At 44.7% G+C, this 24,782-nt stretch overlaps 2 protein-coding genes across 4 annotated transcripts in view; one reads left to right on the top strand and one right to left on the bottom strand.

Moving 5' to 3' along the window:
• Window positions 1–1,079: 1,079 nt before the first annotated feature.
• On the top strand, window positions 1,080–23,444 carry SNN (stannin). Of its 3 annotated transcripts, XM_026650647.1 has the most exons (3): window positions 1,080–1,202; window positions 14,086–14,138; window positions 20,381–23,444. In XM_026650647.1, the coding sequence occupies exon 3, from the start codon at window positions 20,474–20,476 to the stop codon at window positions 20,735–20,737; it is 264 nt and encodes an 87-aa protein (XP_026506432.1). In that variant the 5' UTR covers window positions 1,080–1,202; window positions 14,086–14,138; window positions 20,381–20,473; the 3' UTR covers window positions 20,738–23,444. The 3 variants fall into 3 exon arrangements, with proteins under 3 accessions (XP_026506432.1, XP_024073582.1, XP_024073583.1); XM_024217814.2 differs by lacking the exon at window positions 14,086–14,138; XM_024217815.3 differs by lacking the exons at window positions 1,080–1,202; window positions 14,086–14,138 and adding an exon at window positions 1,210–1,283.
• The window catches only part of TXNDC11 (thioredoxin domain containing 11), a 102,328-nt gene continuing 99,227 nt past the window's right edge, over window positions 21,682–24,782 (bottom strand). The window contains exon 12 of the mRNA XM_026650646.2: window positions 21,682–24,141. Within this exon, the coding sequence (XP_026506431.1) occupies window positions 23,496–24,141 (646 nt within the window). The 3' untranslated portion in view covers window positions 21,682–23,495. The remainder of the gene's footprint in view (window positions 24,142–24,782) is intronic.

Below are 24,782 nucleotides of genomic sequence, written 5' to 3'. Positions count from 1 at the left end.
GCCAGGAGCAGAGACTTGGGTGTGAGGGAAGCCAGGACCCTGCGTGCGGGGCCAGGAGGGGAGCCAAGCCCTGGATGAGGGGCTGGCAGTTGGGATCCCATGTGCGGGGCCAGAAGCAGAACCCTGGATGCAGGGCCAGAAGCAGAGCCCTGGGCTCTGGGCCGGTAGCTGGGACCCCACGTTGGGGGCCAGAAGCAGAGCCCCAGGCGTGGGGCTGGGACCCCCACATGTGGGGCCAGGAGTAGAGCCCCATGTAAAACCTAGAGGTGCTGCAGCACATCCTGCACCTCTAGTTTCCGGGCCTACTCCCAGCATGCCCTGTCACTATATGGCAAGGTCTGAGGTGGTTGGGGATGGAGGGCTGAGTAGAGTAACGGCTCTGCTAACAGAGGAGAACACTAAGAACAGCCTGAAAGTGGCATCTGTGCAGAGGCCTTGGTGAGTGGTGACCAAGGCATGTAAATGTTGAACCTGGCTTATGGGCTACTGCAGGCAAAGCCTCCAACCCAATCTCCCTGGAAAGCCTGACAACTCTGGGACCCCACAGGCATTGGGGGGGGGGGGGGGAAAGAGGAGAGGGCCAGGCCCCTTCCCCACCCACCACATTTCTTAAAAGCTGGTTGGAGTGAGTGTGCCACGGGTGGGCCCTGCTCCCTCTCCTTGTCCTGCCAGCAGCACGGCCCTCACCTGCCCCAGCACCAGGTGGCTCTGGGAAGCGGGACCCACCCATTCACCGAAGGCATCGACAGCAGGGAAGATAAGGTGAAAGGGAGGGGTCGGGCTGGTGCGGAGGGGCTCGTTAATGGGTGGTCCCGTTGGTGCGGGGGGGATCGAGGGGGAGGGGACGCCGCCTCGCCCTGTCCCGGTCGCTGTCTCTCCCCCCCCCCCCCCCCCCGCGCGGCCCCGGCGGGGGGGGCCCCTCCCCCCGCCGCTGTCCCCGCGCCCCCCGCCCCCGTCCCGCCCCCGTCAGCTGTTGCTAGCCAGGGCCCGGGCACCGCGCGCCGATTGGCCGCCGCCCCGCGCCGCCCCTGCCCCTATATAAGGCGGAGCTGCAGGGTAACGAGTCGTCGCTGCCCGGGTCGCGTCTGGTGGCTTCGCTCGGGATGGTGCGTGGCCGGCCGCGCTCCGTGTGCACCGGGGCACCGAGCCGCCTGCGCCGGGTGCCTGGCCCGGAGTGCAGCGCGCAGCGCCCGTGAGCCAGGGTGAGTGCCGGCGAGGCGGCGGCGGCGGCTCTGCCTCGGCTGAAGGAGCGGGCCGGTCCTTTGCCTGCAGCAGGGCGCCTGGTAGGCGGGTCGCATGTCTGCTTGCCCCAACGGGGGGCGGGCAGCGGGTCGCTCCTCTGCATGCCGCGAGCAGAAGCGGATTGCTTCTCCGCACGCACCGTGTGGCCGGGGGCCGGCTCTGTGTGCGCTGGGGGGGGCGGTCGCTTTGTCCCAAGCGCCCCGGGGGACGGAGACGCTGCATTCCCCGCTAAAGCCGTTTAGTAGGTTCAGCCATTTCTAGTCCCGTCTCTCGTCGGGCTGCAAGGCAGCCCCCTCCCCCGCTATTGCCTGGAGATTGGGAGGGGGAAGCTGTTTACGGGAGGCTGGCTTCCCCCCCCCCCCCCCCCGGGGAGCTGTGGAGGGCTCGGGTAGGGAAAGCCTCGCACAGGAGGCTGCATTATAGCAGCCCTTTGTGTCTGGGGCGAGCCCAGCTGCCCGGATCTCCCCTGCATTTCCCCCACCCGAGTCCGGGGGGGGGGCGGGGATATCCGCTCCGAGCGCAACCCACAAACAAAAGGGGAGGCGGCGGCGGCAGCGGCCTTGAAGCCGATCGTCGTCCCTCGCGGATTCGGGATCGTGTCTGGCGTTTGCCAGCCGCAAAGCTCATCCCGCCCCTTCCTCGGGGAAGAGAGATGGGGAGCCGGAGCCCCCTCCTCCACTCGCAAGACACGGGGAGTTAACCGGGATTGCAGCTGGTTCCTGCCTTGAACCCCCCCTTCCCCTCACCCCGTAAGTGCACAGCATGTACCGTAATACCCTGTTCTGCAATGCTTTGCACCGTCCGTACAGGTCGCCTTGCAGCCACCCCCGCCGTGTGATTCAAATGCCTCTCCTGGGTCACGGGCTCGCCTGTTGTGCAAATACTTGGAGTGACCGAGTCAAGGGCTTTTAGAGAGAAGGGCTTGCACAGATTCCCACCCGCTGAGCCCCAAATCTGTCTCGGTGCGCTGTCTGGATACATCACGCTTTTCTCCATGTGCCCCCAGCACCGCCCCCCTCCGAACACACACACTCACCCCCCAGTGGATGTTGTTTGTAACAGATGCACATTGCTCTCTGACAAACGTAGCATCTTTGCTTTCCAAGTTGTAGAAGAAAGGTTGTATCCTTAAAAAGGCTGCAAAATTCAAGAGGGAGAAGAAATTTCTAATACTTTCACCACCTCCTCCACCCCCATGTGGAGTGAAGTAGAAATCTTAAAGGCATATTAAAACTACAGTTGCCATGTTGCATCTTGATTGCCTCCACATTGTGGGTTGCAGCTTTTTAAAAAACCTGATACCTGAATATAGCAGTAGTCTTTCTGTAGTGGAATCTATTGTATAGGGTAGTGGGTATGTTTTCAACTCAGGGAACTTTGTAAATATTTAGGGCTGCTAAATATGATGGGGGGGGGTAGTTTCTAAATAAAAAAGTCTTTCCATTGTTTAGGAAATGGACAACCCCCCTTACAACCAGAACACACAAAAGTAAGTTTCCAGGTGATTTGGAACTTCATTGGACTGTCTCAATATTAAACTAGTCTGCACATCTTAGCTGTTAGTACTGTCAATGTAATGGTCAATATGACTACACATTCAAAAAAAGTCTACATCTGCACAGTATGTGCTGTACTATCTAGCACCTTTTCTCTCCTGGCAGGTCTGCATCACTATCTGTAGACAAACTATATACAGCTTTTGAATATACTTAATCAGTGGAGAATTATATGCAGCTAGTAACCTCCAGTCTGCTTCATACTGCAGACTCCTTTGTAACCTGCTTGCAGGTAGTACAAAATGCCACACCAAGTTTTGCCCTTTCTATACCAAGGACTATCAGTGTGTGTCCAGACAGTTATGTAACCATATCAGCACACAGGCAGAAAAGCTAAGGGCAAAATGTTTTTTTTTTTTAAATGCATAATCTCTAGAGACTAATACAGTGCAACCCTGAATAGTGGAGGAAAATACTGGCAGAGGATTTATGCCCAAGGGCAGGTCTATACTTAAATGCTGCAGTGGTGCAACAGTGAAGACACTGCCTATGCCAGGAAGGAGGAAGGGCTTCTGTTGGTGTAGGTAATCCACCGCACCAAGAGGTGGCACTTAGGTTGATGAAGGACTTCTCCAGTTTTCAACTGCTGCAACAATCTGCATTTAACTGGGTGGATCGGGATTATTCAACTACTACCTATCCATGCACTTCATTTTTGGTAGCTTACAGTGTGTAAACACTTTCAACTGCTGAAATCCATGGAGCTCTTAGATAAAACAGCTAATAAGGAGTTCTCTTAAATGACTTAAAATATTAGAGATTGATGTAAGTGAGGGTATCAAGCCTTTGTTTGGCAAAACTATAGAGATTACAATTTTTTCTTTTAAGGGGGTGGGGGTGGGGTGTTCATAATGAAACATCTTGCCAAGGCAGTTATTTTGGAATGAAGGGCTTAGTGCTAAGTAGGGCCTGGTCTGTCCCTAAAACTTAGGTCAACCTAGCTACATTGCTCAGGGATGTGAAAAAAATCACACCCTGTGTGACATCCTTAGGTCTGCCTAGCCCCCCCCCCCCCCTCCACTGTAGATGCAGTTAGGTTGACCGAAGAATTCTTCGGTTGAGCTAGCTAGTGCCTCAAGGGGGTGGATTACTACAATGGGGGTGGGAGGGAAATCTCTTCTGTCACTATAGTAAGTCACTACCAGAGTGGTATAGCACTATAGCTGCTGCAGCACTTGTAGTGTAGGTGTACCCTTAGATGTAGAGTATCTGGCTTGGTTGTGGGGGGATTCAGTATTCCACTGAAACATGCAGTTGAAATTTTTACCTTGTATTAGTTCAGCATACCTAATACATCAAGGCTTGACTAACAGTACATATTAAAAGGACAAAGTTGAACACAGGTATGTTTTTGCTTTCTACAATTAGTGTACTGGGTCATTGTAATTTTAGTATGCCTCTTACTGGAGCTCCACAATAATGTGATGGACACTAAACAAATATCCCTATCCATCAAAATTTGAGGTCCTTTTTGCAACAGTGTAAATAAATGCTTTGTGTATTTACTTTGACTAAAAATTAGGCTCCTGCTGCCACTGAAGTCAATAGAAAATTTACTACAGAGGTCAGTAGGAGCAGGCCTTTAGTATCTCATTCAAATTCCCCTTAAAACAGTGCATAATCTAGTAACGTAACATCTTAGATATGATTAAATGAGGATAGTTACGTGGAAAACTGTCACTTGAGAACCATTCTGGCCTCCATCCTCCTACCTTTCATCTATTGAGCATAGAAATACAAAATTCCGTCCAATTTCAACTCTAAGACACTCAAAATGGATACTAGATAGCTGCATGCAGTTCCAGTGCTATATGGTAGACATGAAAAATGTGTGGAGTAGGAATAGCAATTCAGGTATGTTAAATTTTTAAGCTGCTACTTGACAGCTAAACTTGTTTCCTTTTGAAGATTATCCAACAGGAAACAGACAGTGAAGAGCTGGGGTGGGGATGGGGGGTGAACTAGCTTATTTCCTGGCAGAAAGTTGCCCTTCAAAATATCTTCATTAAAGGACTAACAAAATGAGCCCAATTTGTGAGTGAGAGTATATGTAATGGTAATCTGTCAATTTAACTTAGTTTAACTTGCACCTCTGTCCAAATGATAGTGCTACCCTTGTATGATACGAAGTCCAAACAAATGAGGATTGTCAGTTTGAATACAATATTTACTCTTGGGGGAATTCTGCATCACTGTGTGCATGCAGAATTCATGTCCCCCACAGATTTCGTTGCTTCCCTGTGGGGAAAAAAAATGACTTCTGACAGGGAAGCCGCAAGAGCAGTCATGTGTCCCTCACCAGCAGTGTGGGCACATTGTTTCTGGCATCCGAAGAGTTGGCTGGTGCCTTCTACCCTGCACCAGACTCAGCTGCTAGTCCTGTCTGGGCAGGGGAGGACAGGACTTCCTTTTCCCCTTGAAGGAGCAACTGGGGCTGGATAAGACCTGCCCCCAAGTGCAGGAAGCTCCACACCCCACTCCACCCCTACTTCCTGCCCCATTGCTCCTCAGCCGTGGGGGAGGGGTCACTATGGTGAGCTGCTCCTCCAACTGTCACCCCCCCAGTCCCACCTGCACCCAGACCATACCCTGCTGAGCCTCCTATACTCAAACCCCCATCCTGACTAGCCTCACCCCGTACCACCCTGACAAGCCCCCCACCCCACTGAGCCTTACCCAGCTGTAGCTGGACTGCCACTAGCCCCCCACACCCAGACTACCCTACCAAGCCCCAACTACCTTTACTTGGACCCCCTCAGTCCCATTCCCTAGTATCTGGAACCCCCAATGAGCACCTGAGCATTCAGATACCCCCTGCACCAGGGCTGCTCCCTCCCCCCCCACTGAGCCATCCACACTGCCCCACACAGAACCCTCTCCCCCACACCTGGATCCAGAGGCAAGGACTGGGCATGCATGTGAGACTCTTTTATGCTCACTATCTTGGTGTGCTTAGAGTGGAGGGGCAGGGCTGGGCCCGGCCTGCTCTTGAGATGTGTGATGTGTCAGGGTAATCAGTGACAAGTCTGGGGAGGGTGGCAGCAGTGCTGCAGGGTGGTCTCCCACCTCCTTGCAGCCAGTGTCCTGTGCTCCCCACTGCCATGCTGGAACTTCCACATTTATTGACAAAATATGCAGAATTTTAAGTGTGCAGAGTTTTAAATTTTGGCATAGAATTTCCTCTGGAGTAAATATTTTTGCCACTGAGAATAGTGGAACTGTTTAATTATGGCTTGTATTGGCACAGAAATACATGATAGAAATGGATTCTACATTTCTGTAAAATGCAGGAAATGAAGGTTGGGTAGTGAAGATGCCAGTACATGTTAGTGTCCAAATGATACACTTGGAACTCTAATGGATTTTCCCCTTGGTTTCTTTCTGGCTTCTTCACTACACGTCACTTGTACTGGTGTTGAGTCTTGAATGGTGTTGCAAATTTACATTGCACTTAGAATGAACTATGGGCCACTTGCAGTAAATGTGACTACCAAGAAAAATAGAATGTACAAAATAGGCTTTAGTTTGCCTTCTCCTTGCTCCCATTAAAGAAAGCTCCCCATTCTAAAACTCACTCTCAAGAGTTTTGAGTAGTTAGTTTGCAGTTGCTTTAAATATTGGATTTAATCTCAGAAATCCATTAACTTGGTTAATGGCCAAACCAGATGTTAAAATACCAAAGTAGCTATATTTAGGAGGCATAAGCCTCTTTTTCCAAGTTCTTTAACTAAAATTCTGCTATAGAAAGCACACAAATTAAAAATAAGCACTTATTAAAATCTCAGCCACTTTTCTTTAGTGAGTAGTAAGTATACTGTAGTGCTATACACATTTTAAAAATGTAGATTTAAAATTTAACTTAAGCTTTTTTTTCCCAGCCCTGATATACATGCATACTTTAGTACTAACTGTTAATTCTGTTTAACAGCAGAATGTTCAGAAGTCTGTTTTTTTCCCCCTTGACAGGAAGCCTAGTCTCTAAATAAATTTGTTTCTATTCATCTTTATCAAGTTAGACTGGTTTCTCCTTTTCGCTTGCCTCTCCACACCTTTCCCTTAATTACAATAATCAGGGATATGTGCCCTGGAGAACCTGGTGTTCAAACAGACTGGCTTTTCTAAAAGCTGACACAGTTAGCAAAAACTTTTTATAGCTAGTAGTATCCAGGGGTGAAAGTAGAAATAGGGACTTACCAGTACAGGGTTGGGGCAGGGCCGGCTCTGGCCCGCGGAAGGGGCAGGGTGTCACAGCCAGCCCCAGCCCGCCCTGTACCGGTAAGTGCCCTTCCCCTCCCCCGCCAGGGTAGCAGCGGCAGCCGGGGGCTCTGGCAGCAGTTTAAAGGGCCCAGGGCTCAGCGGCTGCTACTGCCCCGGGCCCTTTAAACAGCTGCCAGAGCCCCTGGCTGCTGCTGCTACCCCAGGGCTCCGGGGGCTATTTAAAGGGCCCAGGACTCCCCTGCTTCTACCGCCCCGACTCTTTAAATAGCCCCCGGAGCCCTAGGGTAGCGGCGGAGGGGCTCCGGCGGCTATTTAAAGGGCCCACGGCAGTAGAGGCAGCGGGAGCCCCGGCCCCTTAAATAACTCCCGGAGCCCTGCTGCTGTTACCCCAGGGCTCCAGCAGCTGGGCTCTGGCAGTAATTGAAAGGGCCTGGGGCTCCAGCCGCTGCTGAGAGCCCCAGGCCCTTTAAATTGTCGCCTGGGGAAGCCGGGCTGCCCCAGTACGGCATACGTACCGGCTTACTTTCACCTCTGGTAGCATCTCAAACACTGCCAGGCCACTATAAAAATAAAGCAAGGCCGCCTGAGGTCTTTGGAACAACTCTGAATAGGGAGGTTAAGCAGTTAAACTCAACAGCTATCACTTGCAAATAGCAAGGAGAAACTCCTTGGTGCAGAATGTTCAGTACTGAAGCTTCTTTAAGGAAACTAAAGAGCCTTGGTGTGTCCCCTTGAAATTTATATATTAGTCAATCTCTACTTAATTTTTGATAGAGAGTGAATATCCTACATGTGTCAGCTTGGATGGAGACTTGGGTTTGAGATCATGAAATTGCCTCAAGAATAAGATGGCCAGTGGCTTTAAAGTTACATATTCTGTGGAGGGTCTTAACCAGGGGTAATTAATAGGCAGACTACAGGCCAAATCTAGATGCTTTTGAATGGACCATGAAATCTTTACTTATTTTTTTGTATTTTCTCTGGAGTCTGGACCTTGACTACATCTTGACCAAGAAATTTGGACCTTGACAAAATAATTGATTACCCCTGCTCTTAAGCATGCTACATCTTGGGCCAGGGTGCTTTGGAGATTAACTTGAAATATTACAAATCGTGTAGCTAAACTCCAGTAACCTGGAACAGTGCACTTTGCTTAGTCTTTTTTTTTTAATTTAATTATGTACATCCCTACTAGGAGTAGTGACTGCTATTACTATAGTGTGTAGACAACCCAGGTTACTTCTGAAAGCAGACTTGTTTCTAAATACCATTCTGGTCACTGATTAACAGTATCCATAGAAATACTTACACTGATTGTTCAGACCTCCCCATACTGTCTCCTGACTTCTAGGAAGGCCCAGTCTATTTGTCATGACTAAGAACACCTATACCAGTATCAGGAGCTATGACTGCAGCTCATGTAGGCATATATCTGAGCTAGATCAATGCTCAAGTAACAATAGCAGTTTAGCTGTGCAACTGGCTAGCTGTTTGCATTTATACCCAGGGTCCCAGGTGGAGTTGTACTCAGGAGGCTAGCTCATGCTGCTTTCACAGCCACACTGCTACAAGTAGATCAAAGCTAACTAGTGCAGATGTTTAATTTAGCTAGATCAAAGCTAGCTCATGTATGTGCCCACATGAGCTGCAGTCACACCTCCTGCTTTAGGGTATAGCTACACCGCAGAGTGAGTAAGAAAAGGGAGTTGTGTTCTCCCTCTCCTTGGATGACCTACTGTTCTCCTTTTGGGTCCCTTTCTTTCCCCTCTCTTCCAACCCACTCTCTCCCCCATGTGGAAGATGGTAAATTTTAAAACATTGTACAAAAAAATCCAATCTGTCTAGCACAGGGGTGGGCAAACTTTTTGGCCTGAGGGCCACATCAGGGAATAGAAATTGTATGGCGGGGCTATGAATGCTCACAAAATTGGGGTTGGGGTACAGGCTGGGGGATGAGAGGTTTGGGGTGCAGGAGGGTGCTCTGGGCTGGGATGAGGGGTTTGGAGAGCAGGAAGGGGATCAGGGTTGGGGCAGGAATGTGGGGAGAGGCTCAGGTGTGCAGGCTCCAAGTGTCCCTTACCTCAAGCGGCTCCCGGAAGCAGCAGCATGTCCCTTCTCCGGCTCCTATACATGGAGCGGTCCCCAACCCTCGGAGCGTGGCCATGCGGCTGCTTCCGAGAGCCATGTGGTGCAGCCCCTGACCTGGTGCCCTGGCTGGAGCGTGCAGGCTGGTTTAAAACGGCTCATGGGCTGGATCCAGCCCACGGGCCGTAGTTTGCCCACCCCGATCTAGCATATCCAAAGTCTGTCTCACTTGTTAGTTAAGTATTTGGAGTAAATAACTATCAAAATGTTAATAGCATACTTTATCTTTCTGCCTTGCACAGAGACTTGCTGAATTTAAATAATCTTCCCTTCAATTGAATATTACTGTGGAAAAAAATCTAGCAGGCATTTACATTTATCGGTCTTCTTTGGAACTGCTAGAGTTTAACATCTTATGAAGAAATTAGCTAAATCAGCATTTTCTTGCTATAAATGTGCTGAATGTTCCAGCATATCTTTCATCCAGATTCCAAGAAACCCTAAGAATGAACTCGTCTCTTTAGAACTAGTTGTAGGGTACTTAAAGAGCCCAAGCCACTGAGAATTTGGGTTGTTGAGGAAGGTGACTCGCTAGTATCTTATGGAAAAGGTGGGGGAAGAGGTAATGGGTCCTGCACTAAGCCAATACTTCAGAGGCTCCATACAAAACCTTCTCTAGAGAGCTAGATTAATATTTGAGTTGACTGCTGGTGCAGAGTGGGAATGGAATTGCATGGTTGAGAAACATAAGAGGTGGAATCTGAAAGGGAAGAACCCTTCAGGGATACTGGCAGGAGACCTAGAACCTCTTTCTTGGTAGCTCATACTAGTATTAACTTATATTTACAGAATACAAGTGTGCTGGGCACTCTTCAGCTAAGTTACAGTACTACATTACAGTGCTTCTTGCAATAACTACTAATTAAAAACTAGGATAATAGTTGTGTTATGTGACAAAGCCATACAAAGTTGGTGATCTTTTTATGTCAGTCTGCCTTAAATATCAGTTTATTTAAATCAAAATGTCAAAGTGAAGATAAAATAGCACTAATCTAAGTGTCCAGTGGTGTGGTGCAGGGTGGTGGTAAGTCAGTAGTTCCAGGCTAGCAAGCTAGATTCTATAAAAATCACTCATGCTGGCAGAGCATTAATCGGGTTTGTATAGAAGTACTAATGGTCAGAATGAGGCAGCAGATATGCCTGCAGCATGAACAACCCAAGAACGGGCTCACCAATGAGTGGCATAAAATGCAGAAGAGAGTTGGGTAGCTATGTGTAGCATTTGAGAATTTACAGTTTTCAGAATACAAATAAAGTCACAGGCAAACCTATATGCAGGAACAAGCTACATAAATACCTTGTGCCCACTTAAATATCTATCTAAAGCTATCTGCAAACCTACCTCAAGTTTACTGCATTAGTTTTTACATAAGGTTGGTCTGCTCTGTTCCACCAAGTAGCTGAATTGCTAGCATTCACTGCCTTAAGATGTTAAAGGACTTGAAAGCTACTTTGAGAGAGTATCTAACTATTTCAAGACCAGTGTGAAGCCAAATCTTGCTGTTTTCTGGTTGATGTCTGCTTGATTCATGTGGTTAAAGTGAGCAGGATTTGGACCTTTGTATGTGGTGTATAGGGTGCACAAAGTTAATAAATGTGGTTTGGTCCCCTTCTCCAGAACAGAATGCAGTCATACCATTGCATAAGCTAGAGACCTACCAAAGTAAGGCTTTGCTTAAGAGACTTGAGCCTGATGCATTCCTTGTCAGTATGCGGTGCTTCTGAAAGTCATAGGCTATGTGTGAATGGGCTTAGAATAGAGGTTATTTTTAAAATCTTAAAATAGTGGTCTTTAGTCCATTCTGAAAACCACTCAGTTTTGACTTCCTGGCTTCAATTTACTTTTCCTTGATTATACCATGAAAACTTTAAAAATGTTAAACGAGGAGAATAGTTGCAGGGGCTGTGGTTTAACTAGTCCTTGTAGTCGGGTAGGTGATGGACTCTCTCAGGGGTGTGGGTTTTTTTTTTTAAGTTTGCTTTGCACTTGATAGGCCAGTCCCCATAACTTCTCTTGTGATCCGGGAGCATGGCTTCCCATAGCAAAGTTATTGCAAATACAGAAGTTAGTGGCACTTTTCTACCTCTCTGGGTTGTACTCTAGACTCCATTTTATTCATATTGCACTAACCGCACACCTGACTCAGGCTTTTGGTGCAAGTGCTGTACAAATATGTTGGAAGAGACTTTCCCTGTCCCAGAGTCCCACAACCTACTTGGGAAGGGATGAATTACCTAGGGAGTATTGCTACAATTGTAGCATCAATAATGTGACTGTAGAAGCATCTACAACATTAATACCCTCTTCAAGGCAATGATGAGGTAGCACTTGGATTGCAAACTGTTTTACAGTCCATCTATAGCTTAATTTATTAAAAACGGCCTCTTAATAATCTGATACTTATCTTTGGCCATTGATAATATGTAGGGCAACTTGAAGTTGTTTTCCATGCTACAAGAGAACTAAGTAGCAGATGTCTTATTCCAGAGCCATCCCAGAATACTGTAGATATGTTGAGGTATTCTTTCCTAAAAGCAATCATTGAAGCACAGGTGCTGCCCTTGCAGATCCCACTTTTGCAGTGGACCTCAGAATGTGTGTGGGCAGACTCCTGCACCCAACTTGTTGCAGGATTGGGTGGGGCCTTATGACACTTTTTAGGCACAGGTTCAGATCCCTAAACTCATGACTCAATAATAAGAGTATAAGGGAGCCTTGTGCCATAGGTCCGTGTGCACTTATTAACCAAATAGGAAATCTGTTCTGCCTTCAAACAAATATTAAATTGAATCTAGTATTCAGAACTCCTAGCATGCTGCTGGCATTATGCTGCCAGCTATCTGACCTGTTATGCCACCCTGCTGGCCTGGTACTGGCCAGGCACTCTGAGGTTGACCACCTCAGCTTTCATGTGGCTTAAGCCTTCTGGCCAAGTGATAAACTTAACCCATTCTGAGGTAGCAAAATCCAACTAAAAATCCTAAACCAAAAAGGTTCATCTGCTCTTCAGCCTGCCCTCTTTGCCCTGTTCCCAGGACCTCTTTGGTCTTTATGGCTCTGGGATAGAGCATTCAGGGCCCAGGCTGGTTTCCCTGAAGTACTGTTCTCAGCCCCTTCTGGGCTGTGTTCCCTGCTCCGGTATATAGAGCACTGGGCTCTCAGGCTGGCTCCTGTGGGGGGTACTAAGTCTTCTGCAGACCCTGGCTCAGCCCCTCCTCATTCACTCCAGTTATAACCCCCAAGATGATCTGTCATTTTATAAGGCCCATGTGACCATGAAGCATCACTGGACCCTCCTTAATCCCACCCCCCTCAGGCTGGGAAACAGCTAATTAATTATGGCAAAGGTATGGCTAGCTCTATTGCCCTTATAGGATCCAGTTACCCTGTAACACCTTCACATCAGGGTCACATGCTAACCGAGATTAAGTTTCACAAACACCATGCTACTGCCAGTCATTGTTTTCTATTCTATTTAAAGTTGTATTGTGACTTGATATTGGGATACTGAGAGACCATGAGGAAGTTAAGTACAATTCCAGCAGATGACACTACTAGAAGATATACCTCAAATGGCTCTTGGTAGGCCCCTAAGCCTTTTTCTTACCTTGGTGGTTGATTATTGGCATAAATTACTCCTTGCAGAGACATTAAGCAGTCATGTCTGAGACAAAAGTCTCTCAGCACCAATCAGCTTGCTGTAAAGCTTTGAGTGACCAGCCAAGGGGCACAAGCCTGGCTTGTCTGTTTTTCAATTCATTGGTGCTCTTTTTAAGGACTCCAAATACCTGTGTTTTGCTTCATCCCATAGAAGAAATCTGAACAACCCCCCCTTCTCCTTGTGACCTCTCTTAACTGTTTCTCTATAGAAACTTCCAGGATAGACAAGACCTGAATTCTTGAGTTAAGAAACCAAGTATATGCCTCAAAAAAACCTTCCAGACCTCCTTAAATTGCGCAAGCCTGATCCTACTGCCACAGAAGACAAGTAACATCCTTGGTCCTCAATGAGAGCTACCCATATCCTGTAATGAGATACTTAGGGGCCATGAGACTTCAGCAGATACCATGGTCCACATTATCCAGCTAGTGGTCTCTAAATAGCATAGAACTCCTTTAGTGACTAGTAACAAACCTAGGCTCTTGTTGACTTTAATAAAAAAAAAAAAAAAGTGAATGATGGCCTGCTTCCATGATGGTTGCCAAAACAGTTGGCCTGTGCTTCCTTGCTATATAAAGTGTCTGAAATAATGTATGGAAATAACTGGAACTTCTAACAGTTTATTCACATGTTGCCTGCCTCAGATGGGACTTCTGCAGTTCACCTATGTACTCTACCCATTTTAGTTCTTTGTTAGTGTATCTGAGGCAAACTAAACAGATTAAAATAACCTTTTAGTAGAGTGTTACTGTTTTATCTTCAATGTAAATATCAGCATTGACTTGAAGAATAATCTGTTTCAATAATACCCCTCATGCTACAGTCACGGTCTTTGGAACATACTCACACGTGCACTATTTTGTCTGAGTGCATAGGACACTTACAGCAGAACAGTTTCCTCAAAGGCTTTTGGGACATGACCATTCAGACAAGGGGTAGGGCTAAGTTGTATTTTGACTAAGAACAAGACTTAACTATCACTTCTACCAGGGAGATAGATTCCATTTTAAGAATTTGTTTATGCTGCCCATTATTGCAGGATATATTCATGCATCTGTCTCACAGGGTAAAACTGCTGGGTTAACTCCCTTAGTAAAAAGGCTTATTAGCAAAAAAAAAAAAAGAGAAAATCTAAACAAAAAAAGTGTAAAGTTTCTGCATTACCTGCAAGTATTGTAGTCTCTTCATCACCTACTGTGAGCTTCCTTAACTCCTCATTCTCCCCTAACTTGGGGTCTGCCACAAGGTTTTATGTATTTCAGAAGCACCATGCTGAGTGGGAATTGCAGCAGCTGAGACCCATGATTAGACACAGGTGGGTTAACAAGATTCTTTCTGATGTCCACTAGTAGCTAGGAAATAGCTGCCAGCTTAAGTCCTGGTCCCTGTGTATATAAGAGAAGAAAAATGAGGAAGCAGGAGAAAAGAATCTTCTCATGGAAGATACTAATCTTTCCCTTCCAACTTCACTTGAGTTGCAGCATAGCTGCACCACTCAAGTAACCTCTTATAAAAGGGTAAAGAAATTATTTTCTGGGAAGAATTGAGAGCGCTGTAGAGGTTTTCTGATTTTGCTTTTAGAAAGAATTACTATTTTTTCCTTTCACATCCTATCCATATCCCATGTGCGTACACCACATGAAGGAGCTAGTCATTGAAGAAAGAAACTCCTGTACCCTTGGAGAGGTGAGGAAACCAAGTTCTCAGTCCAGCTATACATTCAAGTTCCCTTCCCCCCCACAGCCCCCCGTCAAATGGGATGGCAAGAACCCCCCCCCCTTTCTTCCCTAGACAAAAAGGAAGAACAATATCCATTTTAAACGGGGGGGAGAATTATCACAAATAGAAGCCTAGGCCACAGTCCTAGCTGATCTATATGGATGCAAGTGCTGTCTTGAGTGGGTCAGCTTGTTGGATCAGGCCATTTAGTCTTAATTGCAGTTTAGTTAAAAAATACAGCCATCTGGTGCTCTGGGTAGATGTACAGTTTTAACAATCCGTTAATGAATCTGATCTGACATCTAGGCCCCTTCCAATCACCTTACTTCAAAACTGGCTGAGATATTACAGTCTTCATTATAAGACTACACTATCAGAAAGATAGATCATAGTTAGCAGAAGGGAAATTGCAGGTGCCATTATTTTACATTGTGTACAAACAAAAAATGGCTACTCTGACTATGCTATTTCTTTTTGTGTATCATAGCTGAATTGTGCACTTGCAGCGGGAACTTAGTAAATATTCTGGGTTTGTACAAAATGTATTGAAGACTGTTGGGTTGCACAGGAGTGCCTGAGAGCAGAATTAGGCCTGCAGAACTTGTCGTATTGGTGACTGTGCTTCAGAAAAGAGATCATTTTGGCTTTAACCCCAGATCTAACTTGCTGGGCTTGTACTTAAAAACAAGCTGTTTTTATTTGTAAATAAAGTACATTTGATATGGGACTCGAGACATGGAGCCCAAGGTCACTTGTGTATTTAATGGCTTTTTTTTTTTTTTTCCCTGAGTAGACTGCACAAGTAACAAGATACCAAACAGTGGTTGTCCTGAGTGTGAGTGTCCATGCTTGCCTAAAGGGTGGCTAGTGGATGGACTCTGGGCAATGACTCCTGACATGCCTATAAGCAACATGATGGGGTCTGACTTTTAACCAACTCAGTCTTTGGGTTTTTGTGGCAAACCTCCTGTTTTAGGTGAGATGGGAGAGAATGAAAGGGTGGGGAGGGGGAAGAGATGATGTTGGTAGGTGGGGAAACTGTCTCTCAGGGGCCAGGGAGGGGTGGGAGGGTGTGTGTGTGTGTGTGTGTGTGTGACACCTTTCCCACAGACAGTGGGCTTACAGCAGAGCTCTATGAAGCAGCCAGGCAGTCCTACTCCAGTGCTACTCCAAAGACAAGCTTTCTCTGGTGGAGGGGAGAGGCTTGTTTTCCTGACCATCTGAGCCCTTGATGCTTTCCATTGACCGTGCAAATGTTAGCTTCTCACTTGCCTCCTACCACCACCCACTTCCTGGATCCCAATAGGATCATCGACTACCTCTTACACTTCATTGCTGAGCCCAAAGCTAGTAGCTTCCTGCAGCAGCACAGGTATCGGCCAATTTCCGAGTCCTGTAGTTTGAGTAGAGCGTGCGTTAATCTGTCTACCCAGGCTAGGGGGCTTGCTTCCAGCTGAGGTGTAGACATATCCTAGTAGGCCTCAGCCTTGCCCCTAGGTTCAAGAATCCTTGATGGGTTTTTTTCTGCTCTGTCAGCAGCAGAGGGTAAGAAGCCTAAAGAAATATTAACCATCAGCTGGGATAAAAGCCCTATGGTACAGCACAGTACAATGAGTGGAAACTTTCTTTAAAGATCTTTGTGAAAGAGCATCCTCTTAAATAAGGAGTCCTGACTTAAGGGGAGGATAGGGATTTTTCTGCTTGCTACTGCTGATTAGTCTGGGTAGGTTTGAGAGTAATACCCCAAAAACCTGTAGCCCACCTTTCATCCCTCCCTTTCTTTGCACACTGCTGCTGCCTCCTTAGTTTCATTTTCAGCTTGCCTTAACTTTTTCTTTCTTTCTTTTTTCTTTTTGTATTATTTTGCTCTTCTAGAGCGATGGGGGAGGGAAACTTGAAGTAATGACCCTCTTCCATTCCTGCCAGAATAACAAGGAGGAAAGTCTCACTTCGCTCAAAGCCAGCATCGACAGCTGTCTTTTCCTAAAAATACAAGTAAAACTGCATTTGTTGTCACTACTAAAGCAAACAGCTGTTGAATGTCAGTAATAAACGACTGTGTGGCCAAAGCAGTTGTGTTATTTTGTAGTTGTAGTTAATTAGGTTCCTGGGTCACAGCCGTGTTTTGTTTATTTGTTTCAATTCACTGCATTGAGCAAGTTCACAAAGCAAACAGCGGCAGCTATTGCCTGACCATAGTAACTTTACTAAATGGTGACCAGTCAGGCTCTCCTCCCAAAGCTCAACTAGTGGGGTGGAAGCCAGGAGTTACTCCCCTGTGTAGGCTTCCTGCCTTTACCAGTTGTGGCAGAGGTGAACATTAACCTTCCGTTGGTACTGCAGTGGGGCACAGAGGATGGAAGGAATGAAGTAACTTGAAAGGTAGGACAATTTATTTAGTAGCTGGATAGTGGTATCTTCCTCCTTCTCACGTAACCAAGCTGTAGATAGCCAGTGATGCTGTCGTGCACCATTGTCACACTTGCTGGCTTTCTGCCAACTACTGTTAAAGCAGCTATTACTTTTCTGACTTGACAAAACTTCTTTCAAATACTCAAGTTCTACAGTATCTTCCAGTTTTTAATATTCATGTTAGCTGGGGAGAGTTCTTTATTGGTGTTCCAAGAATATTGCTAATCATGGCTGTACACATTAAAATAATCCTAGTTCGTTTCTGTATCACAGTTCAGGTCACATGATTTTTCAGTTTTCCAGCACTTTCTAAAAATGGGGAGGGGTGGTGGAAAGCACTGCAGTCTAATCCTTCTCTGTTTACAGGTTAAAAATGTGACCTCCACATTAGAGCTATTATTATTAGAACTCAATGTTTCATGCTTAACTTACTAAACTGCCAATGTCTTCCTGCTTTATTTGTCTTAGAGGAACACATTAACACAACATACAACATCTTCCATCCCCACCCCACCCCCAGCTTTGCATTAGTAGGTGGGGCATGGATAGTGCTGATACTATCACTGTGTTTCTGTTCCAGGCTTCAAAGTGCAATTTTGGTTCTACTTGCACAGGGTTTCCTCTTAAACTATTTTTGAAGTATATCTATACTTGTACTTAAATGTTTTAGCAAGACTATGAAATGAGCACCTGATTATGAAACTGTTGAGAGCTTACATGATGGAAGTTGGCATGTGCATTATATTATATCTTATAAACCCCGTAACACTAGAATGTATAGGCGTCCATTAGTTGTATAGGAAAGAATTTCTTCAGATCTGGGGATGTCTCTGGCATGAGTGTTAGGCAGCTGGCAGAATGGGCTTTGACTTGAACTAAGGCAAAGCTGTGCAATCACTAAAGTTGTTTGATTAAATATAAATTGTAAAGTTCCCTTCCCTACCTAGAACTACGTACTGCCATGAGCAGGCTCTAGAGATGACTAGACTTGAGTGTCTGATTGGAGAATGTGTGTTGGCTATCATCTCTTCAGGTCAGATAAAATCCATTCAGGAACTCGCTGTAACCAACACTTCAGAGTCCAAGGCCAGTAGGGATCATTGTGATCATCCATGCTGACCACCCTGTATAGCACAGGTCACAAAACTTCACCCAAAACAATTCCTAGAGCAGATCTTTTAGAAATGCATCCAAGCTTGGTTGCACCACAACCCTTGGTAAATTGTTCCAATGGCGAATTACTCACCATTTAAAAACCTTACCAAATTTCCCATCTGAATGTCTAGCTTCAAGCTCCAGGCATTGGATCATATTTAGGACCCTACCAATTTCACGGTCATAGGATTTTAAAAATTGTAAATTTCATGATTTCAGCTATTTAAATCTGAAATTTCAGTGTTGTAATTGTAGGGGTCCTGTCCCAAAAAGAGTTGTGGGGGGGTTGCAGTACTGCTACCTTAACTTCTGCACTCACTGCTGCTGGCAGTGGTGTTGCCTTCAGAGTTAAACAGCTGGAGAGTGGCGGCTGCTGGCCAGGAAGGCAGAGCCACTACCAGCAGCAGCGCAGAAGTAAGGATGGCATAGTATGGTATTGCCCCCTTTACTTCTGCACTCCTGCCTGCAGAGCTGGGCCCTCAGTCAGCAGCCGCCACTCTCTGGCAGCCAAGCTCTGAAGGCAGCAGCACAGAAATAAGGGTGGCCTGGTATGGTATTTCACCCTTATTTCTGTGCTGCTGTTGGTGGGGTGTTGCCGTCAAAGCTGGGTGCCCAGCCAGCAGCCACCACTCTCTGGTCACCCAGCTCTGAAGGCAGTGCAGAAGTAAGGGTGGCAATACTGTGATCCTCCTAAAATAATCTTGTGACCCCCATGCAACTCCCTTTTGGCTCAAGACCCCAAATTTGAGAAATGCTGGTCTCTCCTGTGAAATCTGTCTAGTATAGGATAAAAGCACACAAGACCAGATTTCACAGTCTGACAAGTTTTTCATGGCTGTGAATTTGGTAGGGCCCTAATCATGTTGTATAGGTTTCTCTGCTAGATTGAAGAGCCCATTATTAAATATTTGTTCTTCATATAGGCATTTAAGACTAATCAAATCACTCCTTAACCATCTCTGTTTAGCTAAATAGATTTGAGCACCTTGGGTCTCACTATAAGGCATGTTTTCTAACCCTTAATCATTCTTGTGGCTTTTCTCTAAACCCTCTCCAATTTATCCACATTCTTGAACTGTGGACACCAGAACTGGACACAATGTTCCAGCTGCTGTCATATCGATGCCAAATACAGAGGTAAAATAACCTCTCCTCCTACTTAAGATTCCCCTGTTTATGCATCCCAGGATTGCTTTAGCTCTTTTGGCCACAGCATCACAGTGGGAGCTCATGTTCACCTGGTTATCCACAATGCCCAAATCCTTTTCAAAGTCACTGCATGCCACAATAGAGTCCCCCATCCTGTAAGTATGGCCTACATTCTTTGTTCCCAGATGTGCACATTTACTTGTAGCCCTATTAAAATGCATCATGTGTGCTGGGTAGACTTGGTGTAAGCAATCTAGATAGATCTGAATCAGTGACTTGTGCTTTTCATTATTTACCTGGCTCGGGGCTAAAAATTGCCATATAGTTTTGGGCTCTGAAACCCATGTGAAGGAAGAGAGTCTCGGAACCCAGCCTCCAGCCTGAGCTCTAATGTCTGCATTGCTCTTAGCCCTGCAGCCAGAGTCAATGGACTCTGGCTCTGAGACTCCATGGCAGAGGGTGTATGGGTTTTTTTTAATGTTGTGTAGAAGTTGTGTGATCAGTTCCTCTTGGTTATGACAAGATGTAATATAGAATTCCCCCCCATGTTGGCTGCAACCCTTTGAGTTTGGAAATTATCTCTAGTGTTCAGAAATTCCAAGGATGTTTCAGTACTGGCAGCATGAGACTTCAAGCATATGTCAGTCACACTGAAGTCCTCTATGATCAGTCTTTTTTTTTTCCCATTCTCATTGTAGAGAGGTGGCAGTCATCCTCCTGTTCACTCTTGTGATTTGGTGATCTGTAGCATACACTGACTAATACCTCATCTTGTGCTTTCAACATTGATCCATAAGCATTCAGGATCATTTTCTTCGGAGTCATTCACTACTTTGGTCCAGTAGGAAATGTACCATATGTAACCTATGAGTCTAAGCTAAGGCAAAATGTTGAATAAAAAGTTAACACTTTTAATGTATGGCTATGCAAATTGAAAGGCTTTGTATGAAAGAGGGCTGATACTTATTTTTCCCAAGCAAACAAATGAGCAAAACCAAAGACCGCAAGAGGGTTGGCTGCCAGAATCTGTAGCACTGGCCACGTAACACTAAAGCTACCTAATAAGGCAAAACCATAATATCTCTGTACAATTGCATTACAGGTCTTATTTCTGTATTTCAGGAGTTCCAAGATGCTGCTTCAGACATCTCAAAACTGATAGCAAGGACTGAAGAACCATCTTTAAGAGCTGATAATTGTCCTGAAATCCTGACCATGTCTATTATGGATCACAGCCCTACCACTGGAGTGGTGACTGTAATAGTCATTCTGATTGCTATTGCTGCTCTTGGTGCCTTGATATTGGGCTGCTGGTGTTACCTGCGTCTGCAAAGGATCAGCCAGTCTGAAGATGAAGAGAGCATTGTGGGAGAAGGAGAAACCAAAGAGCCTTTCCTTTTGGTGCAGTATTCTGCTAAAGGACCTTGTGTAGAGAGAAAAGCAAAGCTGACTCCTAATGGCACAGAAATTCATAGCTAACTTCGAGCAGCACAGATGTGTATTTGGACTACACTTAAGATGTCTGTAATCAGCAGAACTGATACTGTGAAGAAACTGGACATACATACTGCTCTCTCGTAAAATACCTTGAGATAAGACTTCAAAGTTATGGTTTTGTTGGTTTGCCACTGCATGCACTGAGAAACTAGACTATCCATCAATCCTGTATTTTAACTCCTTAGTGCTAAGAGGTGACTTCTCTGGTATAAAGTCCATTGCTGGCAATGGACATGCAGGGATATGCTGGCATGAAAAGATTAATTGCATTTTTGTTACTTGAATGTTTAGCTGAGCCTATTTTGATGGAACTACTACTGTAATGTGAACTACTTAAAACTGTGAACTGTAAATAGGCTGCCAGGAGTTCTGGCTTTTTGTTATCCAGCATATGGAAGTGGTATGAAGTTATTCTTAGTAACACACATTTGGACTTCTGAGCCACATGATTACAGATCGGATGCCAGACCTTCAAAACCAAATCTGCAGTTAAAGCCTGTTTCTGCTATGACATTCTGAGTGAATAACCATAAAGACAGAATGGTTGCTTTTTAGTTTTTGTTTCTAAACCTCTTGTGGGACTGATTCAGAACACTTTCCCTGAATGCAGGTATATATAATCTCATTAAGGTGTTTGAGGCAGAAAGGATAGGGGTTATAAGGAAGGAACTGTACCTCTCTTCCTTTAGGGTAGATTTAGCTGATAACAGCTAATACTGTGATTGTCCTAGCCATGTAGCTACTGCAAGGAAACTGCCATTTTAGCAGATTCCAATCTGGGAACTAATGATGGCTACTTCATGCATGGTCCAGAAGGTTTCCAGTGGAGTTAAAAATAGCAGTAGAGCAGATCTTTCCCTCCTGTTAGCATGTTAATTACAGAAGTGGTGTTTTCACTAGAACTGGCATTAATGTAACTATTTCTCTTTTCCCCCCCCCCCCCCCCCAACCACTGTTTATGTGTGTACCTAGTAGCTGGGGCATATGTAAACATGACGCTAAACAGCCAACTGTGCAAACTGTTTTTAGTCTAGATACCAAATTGTCTACAGTTAATGTATTTTGTAGGTAAGGTTTTTTGGATTCTTAACTTACAGGGCAGACAGAAATCTATCTTGTAACAGCTAACTAAATTTTGGGTGTGTTAGGGAAGGAATAGAGGGAGGGGAAAAATTGTGGGTAGGGGTAGAGTTTTTAAAAAAACAACTTGGTGCAATCTGAAGTACCTTCACACAAAGGGGTCCCACATTTCCTAACCTTTCCCTTCTCTTTACTAAAGAGAAACCTATAACAGGTACTTGGAGTGAAAAATTATAGACCGTAAACAGTACCATAGGTTCTGAACAATCATTCAACCATGGCTAAAATGTTCTAGATTTCCTAACTTTTAGGCCTGCGTATTCCACTAACTACCCAGCTTTTGCCAGATCCAGTTCATATGTAGCTAAGGAATTCCTTTAGTTTAAGTTAAACTCCCTAGCAAACTGAGATGCAAAGGGGAGGGGGGAGATGTACAAGCAGTAGATAATGCAAAAGTTCAACTACCACCATCTGTGTGTGGGGGAACAGTTATGCTAAACATAGGTGTGAATGATGGCTTATACATTGGGAATAACACTATTTATTCTTAGCTAGCTAGGCCTTAATGACTTTATCTGCAAGCAAATGATAGTCCACTTATGAACTAAATTGCTAGCTCCCTCCAGGACAAGCTGCTGAGTTGCATTCTTATTCCTGTGTGCACTGATTAAACTGAGGCTAGAAAATGAAGTGTCTTTCACTGCAAAAGCCACGGCTTGGCTAAGCAAATCCATTGCTACTAATAGAGGAAGGAAGTGCTTGTCCAAGTGCAGTGTGGAATACAACTGCCTAGGGAGGGGGCAAACACTGTGTTGTATATTTACTGGCTTCAAAGCTGCCAATCTTTATTTTTCAGTCTATGGTTTGAGGCACTGGCCTATATATGCACACTGGATTCTTAACTGCATATATGCTGAGCAATCAATAAGTAGACTTTGCTTGTTTGGGATGCCAAACTTTATTCTCCTTCTCCCTTTTTTTTTTTTTTTTTTTGAGGGGCAGGGGGTAGAGGGAACACTAGTGGGATGCATAAGGAGGTTGGATGAGATTATTCTGCCTTTTGTTCCCCATAATGAAACATCTATGAAAATCTGTTCCCTAACTTACGATTCAAAGACAATTATAGGTTAATTGTGGAGCATGTAAAAGTGGTATGCAACAGGAATGACAGAATATTTTAACCATTTGACTTTCCATTCAAGTTTACTAAATAAACAAATTTCCAGTCAATTTTGTAAACAAAAGCAAAATGCAGTTATGATGGCTAACTTCAGCTGTTTCTTAGAAAAGTATAAATTGTCAAAGTTCCTAAATGAACACTTCCTCTGTGTTGGGGAGGAAGCCAGTGCAAAAATTGGTCCCTTAGTAGGAGATGCTTCACTCTGCTGTCCCTGGTAGTTTACTATTTTTAACCTAGGTTAAATTAATAAAATGGCTATCAAATTAGTGCAATAGTAAAGTGGAAAGTATTTTCCATATCTCCATTTAGGTTTCAAGATCTGATAAATTGTTTGAAGTATTACAGAAATATTCTGGTTTGATTTTTTTTCTAGACAATTGGAAAATATTTTATTTACAACAAATAAAATTTGCATAAATATCTTCCCAATACAGTGTCATTCCTGATTTTTCTCCCCCTCCCTCCCAATAGCATAAGTAATTATTCTGTCCTGTTTTCTTTATGCTCAGTCACTGTGGTATCAACATTGGAAACATCAAGCCTTTCTCTTTCATGTAATCTGTCCATAGCAGTTAGAACTGGCCCAGTATTGTAGGTGGAACGAGTCTCCTCTGACTGAATGGATTTCTTGATTTCATCTTTGTTCTCTAGCTTCCCCTCCATTGCTGCTAGCAGGACTTTTAGTAAAGCATTCTCTGTAAGGAGGTTTGCTGATGCATCTGCTAATTCTTGAAGCTTCTCAGCCATTTCTTCTAATTCTCTGCTCTTCTGTTCATAGAGTGCCTGTAATTGTTCACTGTGGAGCTGGAGGATACTGTGCTGCTTTTCCAGTGTATGCTTCTGCTGCTGTAGTTGATGTTCTTCTCTTCTGGCTTCAGAAAGTTGGGCTTCTAGCTGATCTTGAGCCTGGTGTAGAGCACTGACTTCGGATCTCAATTTCTGAATCTCACTCCTTAAATGGGAGAGATGCTCTTGCTGTAACACACTCTCTTTCTGTGGACATTCTTTGGTGCAGGGCTCTGAGTCAGGTGCAGCTGAAGGTAGACTTGAGTAATGTAAAATGAACTTAAGCAGATTAGGAAGAGTAACTGAAAAATCTTCAGGAAACTTCACACTTTTGTCCTTCCTATGAAAATATACAGGTAAATTAGTGCATTTAAAATGGCTTTGGCTATTTATCTGAACAGTGTAATTTGGTTTAGATTTTAAAACAGCAGGTATCAAAACTAAATTTCTAGATGTCACTTCTATTTAACTACCATTCTGTACACTAAATCTTAAGCAAGAGAATCCCTATGCTTTTTCCATAATATAACCTACACCTACATTGTGGAGGGGCAAATTAAGATGAATGACGATTTTTTTCTTTCATGCTTCCAAAAATTAATTCTCCACATTAGGCTACAGCCTGCTAGTAGCTGTATGCTTTGTTTCATTAACTAAACCTCATTAAGTTTCTTTCCTGACTTCAGAGAGGTCATAAATCACAATTTGATTTTTTTTAAATCTTTAGTTTTTTTTGCAATGCAATACTACTTTTAGATGCATTTTGTATTTTCCCACTTAAACAGTACTTTACCTTAACATGAATACAGTGATAAGCTAGTTATAGTTCTGATCTTCATCCTCATGCCAATACCACTGAAGAATCCATTAACAAAGTAGGGGAAGAAAAAGTTTACACTAAGTATTCTGAACCGTACACTACACTACGTTCATTCAGCAAGAGACGTTCTAAAGCTGTCAATGTCTGCTACCAATACTGAT

Source organism: Terrapene carolina, unplaced genomic scaffold (genome assembly GCF_002925995.2).
Source record: "Terrapene carolina triunguis isolate 2854851 unplaced genomic scaffold, T_m_triunguis-2.0 Scaffold93, whole genome shotgun sequence".
Lineage (NCBI taxonomy): Eukaryota > Metazoa > Chordata > Testudines > Emydidae > Terrapene > Terrapene triunguis.
The sequence above is the reverse complement of the archived record's forward strand: the minus strand, read 5'-3'. Positions and strand labels throughout refer to the sequence as shown.